This window comes from Natrix helvetica (assembly GCF_964273705.1).
Source record: "Natrix helvetica genome assembly, chromosome: 6".
NCBI classification, from domain to species: Eukaryota; Metazoa; Chordata; class Lepidosauria; order Squamata; family Natricidae; genus Natrix; species Natrix helvetica.
Window position 1 is genome coordinate 79,214,942 of NC_138553.1, and position 24,838 is coordinate 79,239,779.

At 44.3% G+C, this 24,838-nt stretch overlaps 1 protein-coding gene across 4 annotated transcripts in view; it reads right to left on the minus strand.

Annotated features, from left to right (window-relative positions):
* RELN (reelin) overlaps positions 1-24,838 on the minus strand; it is a 351,649-nt gene that overhangs the window by 61,272 nt on the left and 265,539 nt on the right. For all 4 annotated transcript variants that reach the window (XM_081957930.1, XM_081957928.1, XM_081957927.1 and 1 more), the window contains 12 exons: positions 24,562-24,750; positions 22,883-23,156; positions 20,663-20,803; positions 19,608-19,785; positions 18,240-18,324; positions 16,795-16,977; positions 15,593-15,764; positions 14,379-14,481; positions 11,937-12,166; positions 8,282-8,502; positions 6,881-7,028; positions 3,631-3,889 (listed from right to left, as the gene is read on the minus strand). In XM_081957930.1, the coding sequence (XP_081814056.1) occupies positions 3,631-3,889; positions 6,881-7,028; positions 8,282-8,502; positions 11,937-12,166; positions 14,379-14,481; positions 15,593-15,764; positions 16,795-16,977; positions 18,240-18,324; positions 19,608-19,785; positions 20,663-20,803; positions 22,883-23,156; positions 24,562-24,750 (2,183 nt within the window). The remainder of the gene's footprint in view (positions 1-3,630; positions 3,890-6,880; positions 7,029-8,281; positions 8,503-11,936; positions 12,167-14,378; positions 14,482-15,592; positions 15,765-16,794; positions 16,978-18,239; positions 18,325-19,607; positions 19,786-20,662; positions 20,804-22,882; positions 23,157-24,561; positions 24,751-24,838) is intronic.

Sequence of the window (24,838 nt, forward strand, 5' to 3'; positions counted from 1 at the left end):
TATCGGCCTGGCTGATAAGGTCGATAATTATGAACTATCTTAAAAAACTGTGGGGGAGGAAAGACTTTGCTGGAGAGGAATTCACTGTAAACTAAATAAAAGGGCCTTATCGGGACGAGGACTCGCCTTCGTGCTGCTGAGGAAGCCTAGGTCAGAAGAGCTTTAATACTTGGTGTAATGCAAGTAATTGCAGGTTGAAATTAATAGTAGATGCTTTACTATTGCTTTTAGTCTGAATGGAAAACTAGCGTACAGGTAATCCGCAAATGACAATAGTTCATTTAGTGACCGTTCAAAGTTACAACGGCACCGAAAAAACTGACTTATGCTCATTTTTCTCACGTACAATCAATTGTAGCATCCCCACAGTCACATGATCCGAATTCAGATCCTTGGAAACTGATTTGTATTTATGACGGTTGTAGTGACCGAGGGTGATGTGATCCCCTTTTGCGACCTTTTGAGAAGCAGTCAATGGGGAAGCCGGATTCATTTAACAACCATGTTACCAACTGAACAGCAGCACTGATTCACTTAACGACTGTAGCAAGAAAGGTCGTAAAATTGGGCAAAACTATCTTAACCGCTGTCTCACTTGGCAACAGAAATTTTGGACTCAATTGTGGTCATAGGTCGAGGACTGCTATTGTACTGGTTTTTTTCCCTCTTGTCAAAATTAATTACTCCTCTACTTTTTGAAACCTTTTAATATCATTTATTCTGATCAGATCTATTTAGGAGAGACTGTGAACTTCTAAACACTTTTCTTTTTGTAAGCAAAAGGAAAGCAATATTTGTTTTCCTGGCATTTGTTCCTGCCATGAATTCGATATCCAAATATTTTGGGGAATTTTAAGCAGAGGCAGATGGCTCAGAATTAAACATCACAATGTGTAAATAGAAAACATAATTATTCCAACTCCTTTCTTAACACTGTTTTTCCGGTAGCTCTTGGCCACAATAGGATCTGTATTTATTTTAATTTTTCCCAGCCCATAGTTTTTAGATGTATTGGAATTATAACTTTCTGAGTGTCTATTAAAACTTAATAGACTGATTGATTATTGATTTCCTGCTTTAGCAGGGGGTTGGACTAAAAGACCTCCAAGGTCCCTTCCAATTCAATTCAATTCAATTCAATTCAATTCTATTCACACACGTCCCTGCGACCTATCCGCTCACACAGAGAGGGGCTCCTCCTGGTGCCGTCTGCTAGTCAATGCCAGCGGGCGACACCTAGGAGTAGATCCTTCTCTGTGATGGGCCCAACCCTCTGGAATGACCTCCCCCCAGACATTCAAACTACCACCGACCTCCGTTCCTTCCGGCAAAAGTTAAAGACCCACCTGTTTCAAGCAGCTGGCCTGGCACTTTCGTAGTTTTACCTCCCAGGGATTTATTTTATTTTAGGGTTTGGGGTTTTAATTGTGATGTTTTAAGATTAGAATTATTTATTTCTTAGTACAGCCTATTTCCCCCTCCAAATGTATCTTAAATGTAGTTTAAATGTATTTAATTATTATGAATGATTTTATTTTTTATTTTATTATGTTGACTGTACACCGCCCCGAGTCCCTTTTTGGGAGAGGGGCGGTCTAGAAATCTAAGAAATAATAATAAAAAAATATTCTATTCTATTCTATTCTATTCTATTCTATTCTATTCTATTCTATTCTATTCTATTCTATTCTATTCTATTCTATTCTATTCTATTCTATTCTATTCCATTCCATCCTATCCTATTCATTAATGTAGGGCTTTGAGACCTGCGCTCTGAACAATGGGGCTAGCACCAGTTCCTGCCTCAGCTTCTGCCCATCTAAATAGTTTGAAAGCACGCAAATGCAAGTAGATAAATAGGTACCATTTTGGTGGGAAAGTAATGGTTTCCTGTGTGTCTCGGCATGTACTCACGCCGGCCACATGACCACGGAAATTGTTTTTCGGACAACGCGGGCTCCCTTGACAAATGGGCACTGTGCCCTAGATGCCAACACAACTGACAGGGAAACCTTCACACACACACACACACACACACACACACACACACACACACACAAATGTAAACTATAGTTGTCATCCTGACAGATTTGTACCATGGGAGGGGTGTCCATCTGCAGCATGGGACTAAAAGTTTGCGTCTCTCTGTTGCAATCTCAGTCTTGATTTTGATGCACTTACAAAATAAGTAGAGCTTGGACCATGATGCCCATCATCTTGCAGATTCTGACTTCTCGTGCAGAAACCATTGAGAATGGCTACTTTATTAGTAGGGGGGATTTTAAAAGATTGATAAAAAGTGCTTTGGAAAAAGCATCACGTCTACTGTGCTATGGCCCGCCAGCAGCCAGTGGAGCTGACAGCAGAGTTGGATAGCGAGGAGATTGGGGAGGAACATGGGCCAGTCCTGGAGGCTGGGGAAAGTTCGGACAGGAGCTCTGCATTGGAGGCAGAGAGGGGGCCGAGGCTGTCTGGCAGTGATCAGCTGCCTTCGGAGCTAAACAGCAGTGAGGCAGAGGAACAGCTGGAGCCTGTTCCCAGTGTGCGCATGAGCTGCCAGAAGAAAAGAACAGCTCAGAAATCAGGGTTGACTTGGGAGTAAAGTCACAGGTGGATGTGAATGGCCCCTCCCATAAGAAATAAAAGAGGAGCGAAAGGGGAGTGGACTTTTGCAGGAAACAATTCGTCCGTCCGTCCGTTATTTCGTTTCAGGAGTGTGAGGACCTGTCCGTGAATCTCCGAGACTCTGTGCCCAGTCTTTCCTTGCACAGCACCTCATTTGGAAAATATTTACATGGCAGCTTTCCAAGCTAGATAAGGTCTGTGGTCATAACTTCACCTTTGAAAGACTGTTTGCCAGGCCTTTGCTGAATACGAATGAGAGGAATTCACATTCGTTTAATAAAAGGGGTTTTGTCGGGATCAGGAATCTTCTTCCCATCGTTGTCAAATTGTTGAAAAGTTTCTTGTCCTGGCTTCTGGTGCTCTAGTACACAGTTTGTCCCCCTCATCTTTGTGATAGACCCTCAAATATTGCAACACCGCTTTCATATCTCCCCTAGTCCTTCCGGTCATTAGACTAGACATTCTAAAAATATCTAGGAATGGAACGTATTATAGGGATGCGGTGGCTCAGTGGCTAAGATGCTGAGCTTGTCAATCAGAAAGGTAGGCAGTTCAGTGGTTCGGATCCCTAGTGCCGCATAATGGAGTGAGCTCCCGTTACTTGTCCCCAGCTTCAACCTAGCAGTTCTAAAGCATATAAAAATGCAAGTAGAAGAATAGGGACCACCTTTGGTGGGAAGATAACAGCGTTCCGTGCACTTCTGGTATTTAGTCATGCCGGTCACATGACCACAGAGACGTCTTCGGACAGCGCTGGCTCTTCGGCTTTGAAACGGAGATGAGCACCACCCCCTAGAGTCGGGAACGACTAGCACGTAGGTGCAAGGGGGATTTTAGCTTTAAGGAACAATCTTTGAACAGTATAAAGGGAAAAGAAACATCATGGATGGAACTGTCTTTTCAGATGCTCATTTTCCCCTCAGAATAAATAATGGTGCTCTACAAAGAATACAGAACACCGGGACTAACCACGTCTTAAGTTTTCAGGTCAAAAGGACCACTTACCTGGTCAATGACCCAAGGGCTATAGAAATGTCCGTTCTCAGAAGGCTGCCACCACCGGAGGCGCGTAGAGGGAGAACGAGCTTTTAAAGGGATTTCCAAAGCGATGTAACGTCCGATATTGCTCGAATTGCTGAAGAGAAATTCCTGCAGTAGATTCCACCGGAGTCCGCCATTAAGGGAATATTGTAACAAAACCGGCTGACTCCTGGGATCAGGAACGGCTTTGCCACATCCCAGCCTCATGAAGAATTGAACAAATCTACATGAAGCACGAAAGAGCCCAAAAGCAGAAGAAATATATTATTACGTTTTGTTGGAGAAGACACAAGTCATTCCTTTTTGCCGCAATGAATAACATTATATTGTTATGCTATTCTGGGTATATATCAATGCAGCTTAAGCCTTTGCCTCATTTTATTTTAATACGCTACTTGCTTTTAACTCTTTGTATTTTGTTTATCCATTAGAGTGGCATCCAAAGAATTCTTTTTAATAAAGCTATTTTTCCTCCAGGCATCAGCATGGAATCAATAAATAGATTTACTTATAGCGCGCATATCTCAGTAAATTTGAATCTGCACTGAAATTTCACGATTTTAGCCCAGAAACTTGGCAGCATATAAAAGACAAAGCATAAAACATACAGCCACAAGCTACATTTGTTTATTAATATACATATAATCTTTCAGTTTTCCAGAAGATGGAAATGCAGCTTCATAAAACCCAGAATGATGGGTAACGGTTCCAAGAAAGGATTTATAGGAATTATTCTGGCCTAAAATCAGAAATACCGCTTCACGGAGTACATACAATGAAGGGCCAATTGCAGAGATCAAAGGCAGTCTAAAGAATAATGTTCAACAGATAACCAAAATTTATTTCACATCCGTAATAAAACATTATACATTTGAAATGTAAATATGGAGCTGGCATTTCTTCTTATTGTCTTTTCGTTATTTTTGAGCTAGTTGGTCCATAAATAAAACACCAAGTGACAACTCTCAACAAGAATTTGTTTATCTGAATCCGCAAGAGAAGGAAAATTAGGCATTTTTCTATCACTTCACAGAAGGAATTCAAATGCCACGGCCCTCTTGCTTTTAAGCGGATACTTTGCCACAAAAAAGCAATGTGGTATTTTTCCAGTGGCATCATTTTATAGGGACAGCTTACTGTCTATTTGGAAAATGCAATACATATAAATTAAGCCCTGTAGCAGAGAATGAAAAATATGCAGAAGAAGAAATAGTGTTAAGCCTTACGTTAATAAAAGAAGTCCGGAAGTTGTCGAGGCTGTATTAAAATGCAATTTTTACAGAGTTTTAAATCAATTTTTCATCACGAGATATGGAGGGTTAATACATGTCTGAAGAAAATAGGACATTTTTTTTTAGATGCTTAGAGTCCGAGGGGGAACATTTCAAGTCCACCCAGTCACTTGTAAACAGGAGTTTTAATTTTAAACCAGTTTACTTTTTTTTTTGTTCTTTTTAGACGCAACCTCACTCATCAAAGGATTTCTAATCAGGTGCAAAAGATACTAGAATTTAACAGTTGCTATATTAAATAGCTCAACACCAGCTTGTTCAGAATCTGGCAGCGACCAGCCGTAAACAAACGTTGGCAGTTCAAAGCAAGTTTGCAAATATTTTGGAACTCCAAATAAAGCATCCAAAGACATCTTGGCAATAAATACCATTTTTCAATCATGGTTCACTGTGGAGCCGCCCATTACTGAGCAGTTAGTATGCAAGGGAGTTCAATCCGTTAAGATTAAAAAGTTATTTATACTGCAGGAGATGTCGGTCTCCCCGTTAGGGAGGAAACGCATAACGCCAACTGGAAAAGATCTATAGAACCTGCTTGGTTTGTAAAGGATAAAAAAAAAAGATTTCACGGGAAACTCTTCTTCTCCAGGTAGCCCTCAATTTATGACCAAAAGTGAAACCAAAAGTTATGGTGATAAGTGAGGCGGTTAAGTAATTTTTTTGTTCCATTTTACGACTTTACTTGCCACAGTTGTTGAACTGAATCACTGCGGTCGCTAAATTAGTAACCTAGTTGTAAAAGGAATCGGGTTCCCTTATTGTCTTTGCTTGTCGGAAGGTTGCTAAAGGAGATCCCATGACCTTGGGACAACGCAACCGTCGTAAATACGAGCCAGTTTTCCAACCCTCCAAATTCTGACCATGTGACCATGTGATGCAGCGGTGGGTTCCTGACAGTTCTAACCTCTTCTAGGGAAGAGGTTCCACAAATCTACCGTTTAGAACCGGTTCCAGCTCCCTCCCCCCGCCCGTCCGCACATCATCAAGATGAAGAGCGAGAGGAGGAATTCTGGGAGTTGAAGTCCACAAGTCTTAAAGCTGTCAGGTTTGAAGACCCCTGGTTTTTTTTTCTAAAGGGTTAGGGGTGCAAGGGTCTTGTAAGTTGACAGCTTTAAGACTTGCGTGCTTCAATGCCAGAGTTTCTGAGCCAACATGACTGGAGGAGGAATTCTGGGAGTTGAAGTCCACAAGTCTTAAAGCTGTCAAGTTTGAACACCCCTGGGGTTGTGCTTCAAATGCCAGAGTTTCTGAGCCAACATTTTGGTTGCTAAGCAAGAGCATTGTTAAGTGAGTTTCACCACATTTTACAAGATGGCCACACCCACCCGGTCACATGGCAGGCAAGCCACTCCCACAAAGCAGGCCATACCTACAGAAGAGGTTCTAAAATTTTTTGAAACCCACCACTGGTGTGATGCCACAATAGTTTTAAGTGTGAAAAATTGTCACTTTTTTTAGTACCGTGTAGTGGTGGGTTCCGGGCGGTAAGGCCTGGTACGGGCGTAGCGGTGGTAGCTGGGATCAGTGGCCACCATACCAAAACAGTGGTTCGTTTGTCCCACCTGCCCAACCGCCCACGTTCCTTACCACCTTTTGATGCAAACGGGCCAATTGCGCCTGCGCGCACAACGTGACCTCCGCCAAGCAGCTGGCCGTTGCAGGGCGGTGGCGTGCGCGACGAGGACACCCGGCCCTGTCGCAGCATACTGGTTGTGATGGGATCTGGAACCCATCACTGGCACCGTTGAAATTTTGAACGGTCACAAAATGAATGGTTGTAAATTGAGGATTACCTGCATGTTCTAGATCTGGAATTGAGAGAAGATCTGGGAAATTTAGTCCCGGGTTCAACCACTTCCAGAGACGCAGGCCCTAGAGAAAGGAGTTCAATGCAACTTGATCTATTTGCGAACGGGAGTTACCTAGCTTGGGATAAATCCAGATCTTGAGTCATCAACATTCGCAATCCTTCCTCGTTAAAGAAAAGGTTGTTTCCTCCAGACAGGATCCCGCATTTCCTGGATGGTTTTCCGCCACTCACCAGTAAGAACCTGTCCGACTCCAGTTGACCTGCATGCAAACAGAGATTGACACTGCTTCAGGAAGGGCCCTGAATCATTTCTGCAAGGAATTGGAAATTGCAATGGGATATCTCTGTGTAAATGAATAAATGCTTGGTCGATTTCCTACAAAGTTTGATTTTGATTAGCTGGTATGGATTAATGTTTATTTATTATTTACTATCCGATAAGCTGGCGCTGCCCGGGTATTTATTTACAGGGGGAAAGTGTCTGGAACAAAAGCACTCCCGCACATGCACGCCATTCCCCTAGTCTTCTGGTTTCCGGCACTCCCGCACATGCACGCCATTCACCTCGTCTTCCGGTTTCCGGCACTCCCGCACATGCACGCCATTCACCTCGTCTTCCGGTTTCTAGCACTCCTGCACATGCACGCCATTCCCCTAGTCTTCCGGTTTCTAGCACTCCTGCACATGCACGCCATTCCCCTAGTCTTCCGGTTTCCGGCACTCCCGCACATGCACGCCATTCACCTCGTCTTCCGGTTTCCGGCACTCCCGCACATGCACGCCATTCCCCTAGTCTTCCGGTTTCCGGCACTCCCGCACATGCACGCCATTCACCTCGTCTTCCGGTTTCTAGCACTCCTGCACATGCACGCCATTCCCCTCGTCTTCCAGTTTCTAGCACTCCTGCACATGCACGCCATTCCCCTAGTCTTCCGGTTTCCGGCACTCCCGCACATGCACGCCATTCACCTCGTCTTCCGGTTTCTAGCACTCCTGCACATGCACGCCATTCCCCTAGTCTTCCGGTTTCCGGCACTCCCGCACATACACGCCATTCACCTCGTCTTCCGGTTTCTAGCACTCCTGCACATGCACGCCATTCACCTCGTCTTCCGGTTTCCGGCACTCCCGCACATGCACGCCATTCACCTCGTCTTCCGGTTTCTAGCACTCCTGCACATGCACGCCATTCCCCTAGTCTTCTGGTTTCCGGCACTCCCGCACATGCACGCCATTCACCTTGTCTTCCGGTTTCTAGCACTCCTGCACATGCACGCCATTCCCCTAGTCTTCTGGTTTCCGGCACTCCCGCACATGCACGCCATTCCCCTAGTCTTCCGGTTTCCGGCACTCCCGCACATGCACGCCGGTCCTGTGCACCAGGGAGCTGCTCTTCCAGTTTCCAGCGCTCCCGCATGTGCAAAGACCAACTGCTTTTCCGGTTTCTGGTGTGTCCCCCTCCCCCCTCCCGCGAAAAGGTTCACCAACATTGAATTAGATCTTAGTACAATACCTTCAAAATCATCCTTGAGAAAATCAGGGTTCTTGGTGGTTATTCTACAGGTGGGTCCAGAATATCCAGGGTCACAGATGCACTTGCTCCCATTGATACAACTGCCGTGCCCGCTGCACATCTCCTCACACTGTGGCCCTATGTACACGTTGTCAATGGCCCAGGTCACCGGTTGAGACCCAGCTGGATAAAATCCTTGGTACCATCGGAATCTCACCAAGCTGAAACAGACAGTTGCATTCACTCTTATTATCATGCGTTACAGCAGAGAGGGCTAATCTTTTTGTAAAGGTGTGCCAAAATTGTGTGCGTGCGTGCTATCGTGTGCACATGCACGCCCACCCACCTGCGCTTATGTGCATGCCCCTCATCTGCGCAGCTGCGCATGACACCTTCCCCATGCATGCAAAAAATGGACCGGTTTGCCTGTTGCTCTGTTTTTTTGCCCTCCCCAGGCTTCAGGAAAGTCTCCACAGCCTGGGGAGGGCAAAAAATGGCCCAACTAACCGGAAGTTCGGGAATGAACTTCCGGTTGAGCCATTGGGCCTGTTTTTCACTCTCCCCAGGCTGTGGGGGCTTTCCTAAAGCCTGGGGAGGGCAAAAAACTGCCTCTCTGGGCCCTCCGGAAGGTCAAAAATCAGCTGGCCAGCACTCACATGAGCCCCGGAGCTGAGGGCTGTTGTGCTGGCAAATATGGCTCCGTGTGTTACCTGTGGCATCCATGCCATAGGTTCACCATCACAGTATTATAGGATGTGCTTTGAGGATTGTTCCATAGATGGCAGCAATGCTATCAGAACCATAAGCAATAACTTTTTATATGTGTTATCACAATTTAGAATAGAGGGAGGAATTAGAAAGAGGGAAATATTGTTATGCACATTCCTATGTAATGTTTTAAAATAAATATGTAGAGGAAAGGATCAGAAGTTGAAAGATGATTATATTATATACCCTTAAAGGACATTATTAAGGCTACCATGGTTATTAGCATTCATATAATGGTTCTCCTCGCACATATGTGCTAGTCGTTCCCAGCTCTAGAGGGTGGTGCTCATCTCCGTTTCAAAGCCAAAGAGCCAGTGCTATCCGAAGACATCTCCGTGGTCATGTGGCCGGCATGATTAAATGCCGAAGGCGCACGGAACACTGTTACCTTCCCACCAAAGGTGGTTCCTATTTTTCTACTTGCATTTTTTTGCGCTTTTGAACTGCTAGGTTGGCAGAAGCTGGGACAAGTAACGGGAGCTCACTCTGTTACACGGTGCTAGGGATTCGAACTGCTGAACCGCTGACCTTTCTGATTGACAAGCTCAGCATCTTAGCCACTGCGACGCTCTAAAAGGATGTAAATGACCAGCTGTCTGCAAGGAATATAAATCCTTTCCATTCCCCAACATCCCGTCAGAGCTGTAGAAGCTTCTTGGATGAGAAGTGAAACGTCTTTAAAGAAAAACAAAGGAAGTCCAGTTGCCTCTTGAAAAAAAGCACCTTTGGGACAACCATGTCCTGGAGGACAGAAAATCTCTCCACCAATGATCAGTGCGCATGTATCAACTGTGAGAGGAAGAATTTCTGCCGAGTGACAAAATACTAAAAAAATACAGCAGGTCTTTACCATCCCTTTAAAAAACTGGAGCAAAACTAAAGAACCCTCCTCTCCCCCGTGGTTTAATAATTAAACAAAATATTTAATTTTTAAATGCGAACATGCATTTTTTATCGTCTTTAATCCCAGAATGTTTAGCATCCCTGCTGTTCCAAGTCACATTCGCAAATTTTCTCTAATTTTCCAGCCTGTCAATCAAGGAGGAGAGCCAAGGGCCTACCAACGTTGCCTGCCAAAGTCACACAAGCACATACGGCATCTTAGTTGACTCTTGTTTTGATTTCTCTTTGCCCGACTTTCAATGTAGGACAGTTTATTTTCTTGCTGCCCTAACTCCCTTACACACACACACACACACACACACACACACACACACACACGAGACCGGAATGTTCAACAGTAGAAACAAATAGAACCATGCTTTCCACGACAACTTGCAGCAATGCAAAATTGCGTGCGTACAAAAAAACAATGTTAAGCTAACACCAGCTCAGCTATAAAAATAGAATGGCTCAAAACTCTCATTCCTCGTTTTCCTGCCCAGTCCCTCTCTGTAATAACTTATCTTCCAGCAACATTCCAGAAGTTAGTAATAGAACATACGATAATAGGGTTGGAAGGGAAATATTATTGTAATTTTCATTTTATTGTATGCCGATTAGTGTACATTCGAAGTGACGATAAAGTTATTCCAAGTCATTTAAGGTAGTTCGAAGTTATTTAGATCTATAAATAACGTGGAGGCAGTGGTGGGTTGCAGGCGGTACGCCCCGGTACGGGCGTAACGGAACCTGCCCGGAGCACCAGATACCGTTCCGGTACAATGCTCCGGAGGGCCCACCTGCCCGCTCGAGCTCCTTACCGGTCTTTCAAGTCTTCGGTGCTTCCCGCACAGTGCGTACAGCGTCTGCGCAATGCTCCGCTGAGCAACTGGAGCATTGCAGAGGCTCGCGGAGGTGCTAAGACGCATGCGCGCACTGCGTGTGTCCATTTGGACGCCGACGGGCCCGTTCCAACTGTACTGGTTGGAACGGGATCCGGAACCCACCACTGCTTGGAGGTCTTCTAGTCCAGGCCCCTGAGGAGTCTAAACCATGCCGTGGATGATTGAGAATCTCCATAGATATACCAAGCAATACGGGTAGTCCTCAATTTACAACGGTTCGTTTAGTGACCGAAGTGACAACATCAGTGAAAAAGGTGACTTAGGACCACGCTGACAACCATTGCAGCATCCCCCAGGTTCGTGTGATCCAAATTCAGATGCTTGGCAACCGATTAGTATTTATGACGGATGCAGCATCCCAAGGTCATGTGATCCTGTTTTGTGACCAAAGTCAATGATGGAAGACGGATTCACTTAACAACCATGTTGCTGACTTAACAGCTGCAGTGATTCACTTAGCAAAGGTAGCCGGAAAGGTCATAAAACGAGGCACAACTCACTCAAGACATGTGCCACTTAGCAACAGAAAATGTGGGCTCAATCATGGTCATAAGTGAAGGACTATAATGAGAAAAGAGTTGTATATGCATACTTTCCTGAACTACCTATGTTCTTCTGAACTCACTGCCTAGTCAAGTTTGCCAACTTATGCTGTTGCAACCATTATTGCTTCTCAGCTTGCCAATGAAGTAGGGGGTGGGAGAGGAAGGGGAAGATGGAATATGGGCTCCAGACATCGATGAGCTGTGAGAGCCAAGGACACTTTGGCAGGTGGTTGCCACAACCAAGAACTTTTTCTCATAACAATACAATGACACTCCATTGGACAATGTGACCTGAACTAATAGGGGGAGGAAGAACTGTATACTTGGGTTTGCACGGGATTTAATCAGATCTGGTTTTGCTTTCATCAGTGCCGGAATGATGTACTCAATAAAGTTTTGCATTCAGCGATTGGATCGTTTCCACCGTGCTTGCTTTGGTTGGGTTTGTCGGTCGGAAGGCTGCTGCAAGTATAATCCGTTAACTTTGCTTACGGAATGCAGAAAAATAAGAGATAGAGAGATAAAAGCTAGATGAGATTTCAAACAATTTCTTACCCGCAAAGATGTAGCTTTCCAAAATGGATGACTTCTCTTCTCCAGCCCTGGGTTGTTCCAGCGTAGTAGGTGCTACTTGGATGATGCTCAACCGAGCAGAGAGAACTGAGATAGCTGCTGCTACTATAGCATAAAGGAAGGAGCAGGTGCCACGTTGCGCCCAAGTCTCGGGAGAATTCAAGTTTCACCGGGTCAGAAGAGGAGCTATCAGTGGTGCAGCCAATATTAATCTGAAATCCAACAAATCCTTCATGTTGAACTCAAGGATACCCTCTGCATAGCACACAATTAAAACAATTACATCCTGAATCTTTCGGTAAGAATTCAAGTGTGATTTGGGGAGGACTTCGAAGGGAGACATGGCTACAATCCTTTCATTTATTTATTTATTGACAAACTAGGTAACAGCATCAGTGCACTAGTCAAACACATTTGGCGTATGCTAAGAGGAACTAGGTTTTATGCAATAACATTGCCTTGTCAGCAGTGCTGAAATGCAATTTTTTTTTACTACCTGTTCTATGGGCGTGGCTTGGTGGGCATGGCAGTGGAAGGATACTGCAAAATCTCCATTCCCACTCCACTCCAGGGGAAGGATACTGCAAAATCTCCATTCCTTACCCACTCCAGGGGAAGGATACGGTAAAATCCCCATTCTCTCCCCACTCCAGGGGAAGGATACGGTAAAATCTCCATTCCCTCCCCATTCCAGGGGAAGGATACTGCAAAATCACCATTCTCTCCCCTCTCCAGGGGAAGGATATGGTAAAATCTCCATTACCTCCCCACTCCAGGGGAAGGATACTGTAAAATCTCCATTCCCTCCCCACTCCAGGGGAAGGATACGGTAAAATCTCCATTCCCTCCCCACTCCAGGGGAAGGATACTGTAAAATCTCCATTCCCTCCCCACTCCAGGGGAAGGATACTGTAAAATCTCCATTCCCTCCCCACTCCAGGGGAAGGATACGGTAAAATCTCCATTCCCTCCCCACTCCAGGGGAAGGATACTGTAAAATCTCCATTCCCTCCCCACTCCAGGGGAAGGATACGGTAAAATCTCCATTCCCTCCCCACTCCGGGGGAAGGATACTACAAAATCTCCATTCTCTCCCCACTCCAGGGGAAGGATACTGCAAAATCCCCATTCTCTCCCCACTCCAGGGGAAGGATGCTGTAAAACCCCTATTCCCTCCCCACTCCAGGGGAAGGATACTACAAAATCTCCATTCCCTCCCCACTCCAGGGGTAGGATATGGTAAAATCCCCATTCTCTCCCCACTCCAAGGGAAGGATACTACAAAATCACCATTCTCTCCCCACTCCAGGGAAGGATACGGTAAAATCTCCATTCCGTCCCCACTCCAGGGCGGTACAGTCCCCTAATCATCTTTGTTGCTCTTCTCTGCACTCTTTCTAGAGTCTCTACATCTTTTCTATATCATGGCGACCAAAACTGGATGCCGTATTCCAAGTGTGGCCTTACCAAGGCCTTATAAAGTGGTATTAACACTTCACGTGATCTTGATTCTATCCCTCTGTTTATGTAGCCTAGAACTGTGTTGGCTTTTTTGGCAGCAAATGTTTTACATACCTTGAGACGGAGAATTAAACAAGGAGCGTGGAGAGAATAGGGATTTTACAGCATCCTTCCCCTGGAGTGCGAAGGATTCCTCCTTGTAATAACAACAGCAATACTGCTTCACTGTGCTTTCCAGCCCTCTCTAAGCGGTTTACAGAGTCAGGCTATTGCCCCCAAGAATCTGGGTCCTCATTTTAACAACCTCAGAAGGATGGAAGGCTCAGTCAACCTTGAGCCTGGTGGGATTCAAACTGCCAAATTGCAGGCAGCCGGCAGTCAGAAATAACCTGCAGTACTGCACTCTAACCACTGTGCCATCCCAGCTCATAATCTCCTGTCAATCTTAGTGTATCTTCAATTTTGAAGCCCGTGCTGAAAATTATACAATTTCCCTGAAAAAAAAACCACTCCCCAGATAATAAGCTAAGATAATGAGCGCATGCGCTAAAATAAGCCCTCACCCGAAAATAAGCCCTCCCTGAAACTATTGCAACACAGCAGGAGCCATGAGGTTACCATGCTCGTCGTGTCCTGCACCTCAAAAATAATAAGACCTCCCTGAAAATAAGATCAAGGGCTTATTTTTTTGGGGGGGGTCAAAAGAAAATAAGACTCTGTCTTAATTTTGGGGAAACACGGTATGATTTCACACCGTAAAAAATTGAAAGATAATAACTGCACATGTTTACATTGCAATAACTAAATGGTTTGCCAATCTTTATGGATTAGGCAGTTCCTAGATACTCATAAATCGTACAAACATGATCCTTCGATATCATTCAAAAAACGTAACATGCCCAGAGAAAATCAAAGATTTAAAACATTTTGACAGCAAGAAGAAAAGAAAGCAGAGCTAAGTACCTCAAACTGGATAATGGTATTTTCGTTTACGTTCAAATCCCTCGTTGTAATCGAATGCTCTCCGACTTCATTTGAAACAAATACCATAGCAGAATCTTCTTCTCTGTTGCGGGAGCAAAAGTAATGCATTTCACAATGTGAGATTATTAACTTTATTCAACACTTCTTTTTCTGAAACTTTGACAACTCTCAGGTTTGATACAGCAACATCAGGACAGGGACAGACTTCTACGGACAGTTAGGACTGCAGAAAAAACAATTGCAATCAGCCTGCCTTCCATTGAGGACCAGAATACTTGCAAGGGTCAGAAAAAGGGCTAAGAAAATACCTATAGACTACTCACATCCTGGACAGAAACTGTTTCTACTTCTCCCCTCGGGACGCTGCTACAGGGCAATGCAGGTCAAAACAACTGGACACAGGGACATTTTTCCCGTCATGCCATCACTCTTATGTCTAAGCATACAGTATTTACCCATGTAGTATGGCTGTATTGTTATTATGATTCTCATCTTTTCTACTACCTTCTCTTATTGGTATCCTTATTATGATTATTATAACTCCATTGCTTTGCATGTACATTGAAAGCTTTTGCGCCCCCATAATCATATTGGGGCAAATAAAACCTATTCTATTCTATTCTATTCTATTCTATTCTATTCTATTCTATTCTATTCTATTCTATTCTATTCTATTCTATTCTATTCTATTCTATTCTATTCTATTCTATTTTACTCCATTCCATCTCATCCCATCTCATCCCATCCCATCCCATCCCATATTTTTATAGTGTTCTGTTCTGCTCCATTCCATTTAATTCCATTCATTCTATCCAATCCTATCCTATCCCATTCCATTTCTATTTCTAGTTTTCCTTATTCTATTCTGTTCTTTTCCATTCCATTCTTATTCTATTCTATTCTATTCTATTCTATTCTATTCTATTCTATTCTATTCTATTCTATTCTATTCTATTCTATTCTATTCTATTCTATTCTATTCTATTCCATTCCTATTCTTATTTTTCCTTATTCTATTCTATTCTATTCTATTCTATTCTATACTATTCTATTCTATTCTATTCTATTCTATTCTATTCTATTCTATTCTATTCTATTCCATTCCAATTCCAATTCCAATTCCAATTCCAATTCCAATTCCATTCCATTCCTACATATCTCACTATGTATAATCTTTTTATTTCAATACATACGGTGCTCCTTTGGATGAATATGGACAATAAAGTCCAATGTTGCCACCAGGATAGAAAAACCAATTGTCTTCCTTTGGGCCCAAGTCAAAGGTATCCGAAAGGATCACAGGATTTTTGAGGTTATTTCCATCAATAATGAAGTCATCTATAATCCAAATCTCCTCCTTCTTACCTAGGAAAAGTATAAAAAAATAAATGAAATCCTGATAACGACTGCTCTAATCGTTAGAGACCACTAGGAAATAATTGTATGCAATGGGATAGTTAATCAGTTGCCACTAAGAGTACTCAGTGGTTCTTAAAATACTTTAAGAAGAGATTATGATTAGTAATACTTTCATGTGCAAATTCCAAATCATAAACTTAATCATGGTAGCCTGACCTAAAGAGATAACTTTAATTAATGCTTTTAATTTAAATTTAAATAATGCTGTTAGGAACATTAGCTCAAGCACATTGAGTTCGCCATTAAGAAGGTGCCCTGGATTTTGCTTGCTGCTCAAATTGAATCATAATGTGTAGGTAATCCTCAACATGTGACAGTGATGAAGCCTGCCCATTACCGTCATATGCCATGACGGTCGATTTTACAACCTTTTTATGCAGCAGTGGTTAAGGGAATAGCCACGATTGTTAAATGAATCTGCAGTCATTAAGTGAACACCGTAATTGTTAGGTGAGCCAATGGTTTTTGCCAAAAACTAGAAATAAGTACCAGTTTGCAACAAGAGTGTGGTCATAAAATGTGGTCATGTGATCCCGCGGCTCTGCAAATGGCTGTAAATGGGCCCCTGTTGCTGAGCAGCCAAAGAGAAGTCATTTGAAGCTGGGTCATAAATCCCCTTTTTCAATTCGGTTGTAACTTTGGTTGCTAAGGAACCGCTCGCAAGACTGCCTCTATCTCAGGGGTGTCAAACTGGATTTCTTCGAGGGCCAGATCAGCGGCTGGGGGTGGGTGGATGCCTCCTGAAGCACCCTGATGGCCAAAATGGGGCATAGGGGGGGGTACATGCCCCGTTTTCAGCCTGGGCGGCCTCTTGCAGCACTTTGCTGGCCAAAAGGGCACGTCGCAGGCCGGTCCTTTGCTATTTCCCTGCGGGCCAGATTTAAACACCCCGTGGGCCGGATCCGGGCTGCGGGCCTTGAGTTTGACACCCCTGCTGTATTCAAAGCCATCAAAATTGAGATCCTGCATTCTATACCGTTGTTGTAGGGTTGCCAGATCCTGAAACGGGTAGCACTGTTTCGCGCTGAATATGGCAGTGGGATGTTAATGAAAAGGACATCAGTTGTTTGGGTGAAGTAAAACTCGTCTATCAGATGCCACGTGATTCCTCCATTGACGGAATACTGGAGCAGAATTGAATGAGATCTCTCTGGGGTACCTGGGACATAAGAGAAGGTGCTGTAATGACAACCATGACAAGATGAATCAATTACGAAAGTTTACCTTGGGGTCGAACTGTGAAATCAAGTCGATTGAGTTTTTAAAATAGCATTTATATAGTGGTCAATAATGCAACACAGGGTTTTAAAATGCAACAAACTCTGATGTTTTTGGCTTATTTTTTGAGGATGGTACAACTCATTAGCATCAGAGCATGTTAATATAAGGCAACTGGCAGTTGGAACAGAGTTCTTTTCAGGTGGGGAGGGGGAGTAGAACTCCTTAGCATCAGAGCCTGTTAATTACTGTATAAGAAGTACTAATGATCTGATGGTCATTTCGAAAAATCCTTTCTTAGCAAGCACCTAGAAGCCAAGAGGAACATACGTGCCAAATTTCACCTTTGTAGACTTTACGGTTCTGGAGATTTTGTGATGAGTGAATAGTATTTGGCTTTTATATATAGATGTTACAGTGGTGGGTTGCTGATGGTACGCCCCGGTACGGGGGTACCGGAGCCTGCCTGGAGCACTGGATACTGTTCTGGTACCGTGCTCCGGAGGGCTCCCCACCCGCCCGAGCTCCTTACTGGTCTTTTAAGTCTTCAGCACTTCCGCGCACGTCACATACAGCGCCTGCGCTCCGCTCCACTGAGCAGCTGGAGTGTTGCAGAGGCTCGCGGAGGCGCTAAGACGCATGATCCGGAACCCACCATTGAGATGTTAGTATAAATAAGTATAAAATTTAGTATTAATCCCCGCAGATTCTGGGGAACATACTACAGTTTGGAGATATTACAATACAAGTAACATCTTTTTAGCTTTATTAGGTCACCGTCGCTGTGTCTTGGTTCTGAGTCACAATGAATTAGCTTCACTTTTGGACTCAGCAAGGATTATATTAATTTATCCTTGTTTGGCATAGTTATTAAGGCATCAGGATAAGAACCAAAAAACGGTGGGTTCTAATCTCGCCTAAGGCACAAAACCAGCTAGCAAATCATTTCTGAAAAATCCTGGTAGGAAAACAGCAGGGAAAAACCCAGTGGTGGATTGACTACCCGCTCGCTCATGCTCGCACGCAATGCTTCAGCGCATGGCTGGGTGCAGCCTTCCCGCTGCCGTCACTACCGGTTCGGCCCGGTTCGGCTGAACCGGGAGCAACTCACCTCTGGAGCAGCCGTCAAAACTGGCTAAAGGAGAACGATTTCTTATGCAGTGGTAAACGGAACTTCGAAAGTGTTTCTTTTAAAATACTTACCTTTAGCTAAAAACCTGAACGAAAACTGAATGTACATTGTATTTGTGCAGTCTAAATCCCTTGAAACGAGCATCCTCAACCCTTCCTGTGTAGAGAAAATGGGTAGTATTATTACTACTTTTCATGGAGTTAAAAAATATCTCGGTCATCTTTCTTGCCAAGAAAGTCCAGTACATTCTTTTAAAAACCCTTCTTCAAAACTACTGAAGTAATGCTATATAATGATTTGGAACTAGGGTGAACAGTGAAGTGGCCAGCTTAATAATTCCCCATTATTCGGTGGTGGTGGTGGTGGGGGTTGGCATTAGGCAGCAGCTAAGGGAGGGGGTCTGATATATTCTCTGTCTCCTTGCAGGCCTATACACTTCTTCTTTTAGTTGATATTTTCGCAAAAAAGGAGGGAGAGGGAGGAGGGAGGGAGGGAGAGAGGGAGGGAGGGGAGAAGGGAGAGGGGGGAAGGAGGGAGGGGAGAGAAGAAGAGAGAAAGAGGGAGGGGGAGAGAGAGAGGAACGGAGAGAGAGGGGGAGAGAGAGGGAGGGAGGGAAGGAGGGAGGGAGAGAGGGGGAGAGAGGGGAGAGAATGGGAGGGGGAGGTAGGGAGAGAAAGGGAGAGGGAGAGAAAGGGGGAGAGAGGGAGAGAGGGGAAGAGAGAGAGTGAGAGGAAGGGAAGGAGGGAGGAAGAGACAGGGAGAGAGGGAGGGTGAGAGACAGGGAGAAAGGGAGGGAGAGACAGGGAGAGACAGAGAGAGAGCGGGAGGGAGGGAGAGGGAGAGATGGCTAAGCAATTTGAAGAAATGTTGAGGGAAGGAAAAAAAATAAGATAATAGCTGACAACTCAATATGGATTCTAGGCAGAAAACATGTTGGTTCCAAAGGATACAAAACATGACTCCTAGAGAGGCCAAAACATGGGCCATTTTTTCCGGCTGCCAGGTCGTAAGTCGAGGCCTTAGCATTCGTCCCCCCCCCAGTCCCCAGGAGCACTCTACAAGCCCCCTAAAGGCTATGCATGTCCTTTTTTTTGACGAAAAATGGGCCGTTTTTGGGGAGATCTGCAGAGTGCAAACCCTTTTTTAAAAATTTGCCTCTTCTAAATCTTGGTGCGTCTTATACTCTGGTGCGCCTTATACTCCGGAAAATGCGGTAATCATCTCAGTTAAGCACATCTGGGGTTGCTTGCAAATGTCTCACCTTCCCTCAAAGGAAACTCACAGGACAGTTGAATAAAGGGACATGGAAGGAGGCTGGGTATGAAGAACACAAACAGGGGAAAAAAATTGCGATTGGCTTTTGTAAAAACAAAAAACCACCCAAAGGGGAGAAAGGCAATTTAGAATGAAGTCACATTTGAAGGTCAACAACTCCTAACCCCTTTGAAGATGAGGCTGGTTCCAGATTTGATGGTGTCCCCGTTCAGGTTTCCTCTCTCGGCTCCGTAGACTTCCGGCCAAAGGTCTGGATGGAGGTTGCCATTGAAGTCATCCTTTAGCACAGTTGGGAGGGGAACTGTAGGCACACAATAAGGCCCTCCAAAACCTCTGTCACACCTGAAGAGAGACGGGTGGGCGAGCATTATGGGTGGTGAAAGGAGCCTAGATAGATTTGGAGGAAGTGCTAAGCTTAAGTTGCCTCTTGTGTCCAAACTCAGATTCCTCCTTGCCTTTTGTAGTACATAAAACTTAGAACAATAAGGTTGGTGTTATGGCCTGCCAGCAGCCAGCGGAGTTGGCAGCAGATTCGGACAGTGAGGAGGTTGGGGAGGAACCTGGGCCAGTCCTGGAGTCTGGGGAAAGCTCTGATGAGGGCTCTGCGTCGGAGGCAGAGAGGGGGCCAGAGCCATCTGACAGTTATCAACTGCCTTCAGAGTCAGACATCAGTGAGGCAGACGAACAGCTGGAGCCTGTTCCCAGTGTGCACATGTGCAGAGTGGCCAGACGAAGGGAACAACTAAGGAACAAGGGTTGACTCGGGAGTAAAGGTACAGGTGGACGGTGAATGACTCCTCCCGTAGGGAATAAAGAGAAGCGAAAGGGGAGTGGAGTTTGCAGGAGACAATTAGTTCAATTCATCAGGGTGAAGATCTGTTCCTGACTTCTTGCCAAGTATTGTCTGCTACAGCGTGGAGTTTGGAAGATATCGGCCTGGTAGCTCTCCAAGCCTGATAAAGGCCTGTAGTTGTGAAATCTCATGAAAGACTGTTGGGATTTTGCTGGAGATTTTATTTATTAACTAAATAAAAAGGGTTTTATCGGGACAAGGAATTGGCTTCATGACTTTGGGAGGCCTAGGTCACAAGAGATGGGTCCTGCCATGAACTGGTAATTAAAACAAAACCAGAATTCTCAGCAGCTGTATTTTAACACGAGCCCTCGATATATTGCCTTCTCCTCTTTAAAAAAATGTTAATAATATTTGTTTTCTTACACACAATGCCCAGAGTCACAGATTCCATGACCGGAACACATCCAGGGACATCCGGTAGCCAGGATGACATTATCAATAGTCCAGGTATCCCCACCAGGGGTATAATCGTGTTGGATCCATCGGAAGCGGGTTCTGGGGGACCTGGAAAGAACAGATATTAGGAAGAAAAATCAGATTGTGAGGTGATAGAGCAGTGATGGCCAACCTATGGCAGGTAGGGCACAGGAGGCACGTAGAGTCCTCTTTTCTGGCATGCCCGCCGTTGCCCCAGCTCAGCTCCACCATGCATGTGTTCACTCCCCCCACCGGACAGGTGGTCTCTGCTGTGCATGTGTGGGGTGTGTTGGGTCAGGGCGCATGTGCGGGGGTGTGTGCTCACATTGAATTTTGGGGGTTCGTGTACGACGCCCCCCCACATTCCGTTTTGGGTCTGGAAGGCCTCTTGCACCAACCTATCTATCTACCTACCTATCTACCCACCCGTGTATCCACTATCTATCACCTATCAATTTCTACTATCTACCTACTATCTAGCATTGATGATGTTACCTAGTATGGCAATGAAAAGTCTGCAAGAAAACAAGCGCTCAGAAAGCACCAGGCACACTTTATGTCAACCCTGATCTACAAATATTCTCCTTTATTGCCTCTATATCTATCTATTCATCCATCCAACCACCTCCCTATCCATGTATCATCTATCTATCATCTATCTATACTACCTACCTACTATCTAGTACTGATGATGTTACCTAGTATGGTAATGAAACATCTGCAAGAAAATATCAAGCTCAGTGAGCACCAAGACCCCCCTCATTTCAACCCTCAGCTACAAATATTCTCCTTTATAGTCTGTCTGTCTGTCTATCTATCTATCTATCTATCTATCTATCTATCTATCTATCTATCTATCTATCTATCATCTATCTGTCTATCTATCTATCTATCTATCTATCTATCTATCTATCTATCTATCTATCTATCTATCTATCTGTCTATCTATCTCATCTACCTACCTACCTACTTTCCCTTCCTTCCTTCCTTCCTTCCTTCCTTCCTTCCTTCCCTCCTTCCTTCTTTCATCTATCTATCTATCATCTATCTATCTATCTATCTATCTATCTATCTATCTATCTATCTATCTATCTATCATCTATCTGTCTATCTATCTATCTATCTATCTATCTATCTATCTATCATCTATCTATCTATCTATCGTCTTTCTGTCTATCTATCTCTCTATCTATCTACCTATCTATCTATCGTCTGTCTGTCTGTCTATCTATCTATCTATCTATCTATCTATCTATCTATCTATCTATCTATCGTCTGTCTATCTATCTATCTATCTATCTATCTATCTATCTATCTATCTATCTATCTATCTATCGTCTGTCTATCTATCTATCTATCTATCTATCTATCTATCTATCTATCTATCTATCTATCTATCGTCTCTATCTATCTATCTATCATCTATCATCTATCTGTCTATCTATCTATCTATCTATCTATCTATCTATCTATCTATCTATCTATCTATCGTCTTTCTGTCTATCTATCTCTCTATCTATCTACCTATCTATCTATCGTCTGTCTGTCTGTCTATCTATCTATCTATCTATCTATCTATCTATCTATCTATCTATCTATCGTCTGTCTATCTATCTATCATCTATCTATCTATCTATCTATCTATCTATCTATCTATCTATCTATCTATCTATCTATCGTCTGTCTATCTATCTATCTATCTATCTATCTATCTATCTATCTATCTATCTATCTATCTATCTATCGTCTCTATCTATCTATCTATCTATCTATCATCTATCTATCTATCTATCTATCTATCTATCTATCTATCTATCTATCTATCTATCGTCTATCGTCTGTCTATCTATCTATCTATCATCTATCTATCTATTTATCTATCTATCTATCTATCTATCTATCTATCTATCTATCTATCTATCATCTATCTATCTATCTATCTATCTTAGATCTACCTGCCTACCCATGTATCGTCTATCCATCACCTATTAATCTCTACTATCTACTATTAACCTACTATGTAGCACTGATGATGTTACCGAGTGTGGTAATGAAACGTCTGCAAGAAAACATCCAAGCTCAGTGAGCACCAAGGACCCCCCTCGTTTCAACCCTCAGCTACGAATATTCTCCTTTATCGGTACTACATGAGGGGCTATTTCTTACATGGCTGCGGCAGGAAGAGACAGCGTGATCCGTTTCCAATTCTGGAATCTTTCTGAACTGTAAACCGAGCTCTCGGTGTAATGTTGGCAACCTATCCTGGGCGGCACACACTCGTCCGTCACCAGATGCCAGTCTTTTCCGTTGTTCAGGGAATACTGGAAATGGACGCCGTGGGAATCGCTGAAGGGCTTGCTGCAGCCCATGTTCAGCTCAAACTGCATGAAGGTGGAATCCGCCACGTGGAAATCCCAGGTCTCCGCATAACGAGGCTTTCCTTAAAAAATAAAAGCGTGCCAGAAAAGAATAGCAGCTAAGATGGTTAAAGGCCCGGATACCAAAACATATAAAGAAGGATTGCAGGAATTGGGCATGGCTAGTCTAATGAAAAGAAGAACTAAGGGCAGGGATTGGCTGCTACCGGTTCGTCTGGATTTGGGAGAACCTGTAGCTAATGTTATGACCGGTTCGGAGAACCTCCAAATCTCACCCCTGGCTGGCCACCCCCCCCTGTGGAGTCTCCACATGGCCCGTTTTGGAGGTGAGGTACCGTATTTTTCGGAGTACATGATGCGCTTTTTTCTCCCCCAAGAGAGACTGAAAATCTGGCTGTGTCTTATAGACTGAATACAGCATTTTTGGCCTCCTGAAACCCCGCCCCCTTTGCAAAAATGGATGTGCAGAAGGTTTGGGAGGCCTGCAAAGTACTCCTGAGGGCTGGGGAGGGCAAAAACGGGCCGCTTTTTGCTCATTTTTGCTCCCCTCCCCAGCCCCCAGGAGCACTCTACAAGCCTCCTAAAGTCTATGCCCTTTTTGGGGGGCAAAAAATGGGCCACACCCACAGAACTGGTAGTAAAAAAAATTTGAATCCCACCACTGATTCTGACCTCACTTTTTGAACAACTCTGTTTATTTACTATGACTTATTCCTTTGGTGAACTTTGTATAACATTACCTATGGCAAAGTTCCCCAATCCTTCCGGGTTTGAGGCCCGGAACAGGGAGGATGGAGGAAACAGGGGATGATTTTGTGAGAGGGGAAAGCGCATGTGCACACATGAAGAGAAGTGCCTGCAACATTCCCAACAACACTCAAGCGAGGGGAGCTGAAAGCATGGGAGACAAAATGCTCATGTGAGTGGGGCTACAAGCAAAAGTGTGCACACCAGCCGGCCCTTCACATAGCCCAGTGGCAATTACTGCCGTGACACCCCCGGGGATCACAGGTTGGGGACCTCTGGCCTACAGCAGAGGGATTAACATAACCGACATGAATGTATGACTGTATCCAATGTTTCAAAACTTGAAAATGCTGGGATTTTCAAAACAAAAGAAATGAAAAGGATCAGGGGTGGGATTCAGCAGGTTCTGACTGGTTCTGAAGAACTGGTAGCGGAAATTTTAAGTAGTTCAGAAAACCGGTAAATACCATCTCTGGCTGGCCCCGCCCCCATCAATTTGCTGCCTCCCGAGTCCCAGCTGATTGGGAGGAAATGGGGTTTGGCAGTATCCTTCCCCTGGAGTGGGGAGGGAATGGAGATTTTGCAGTATCCTTCCCCTGCTGTGCCCACCAAGCCATGCCACACCCACGACGCCACGCCCACAGAACCGATAGTAAAAAGTTTTGAATCCCACCACTGAAAAGGATGAAAAGCATGCTCTTCGCGCGATTTGAGCCTTACCTATATTTTCACTGAAGATGAGAGAGGTATCCATAGATAGACAATCGATGTCGACCTGCCCCCCTTGAACCCGGTACCAATTTGCCTGCAAATTTACAGAGCCATCGAATTTGTCTTGAAAACCCATTGGAGAGCTGTCATTCATTCCTACGAGCACGTCATCCAAAGCCCATTGGGCTGAATGCTTTCCTAGAAACAAACGTGAAAGTACATGATGATTATTCTTTATTCATTACTAGCCGATAATCCGGCATTGCCTGGCCCGGGTATTTATTTA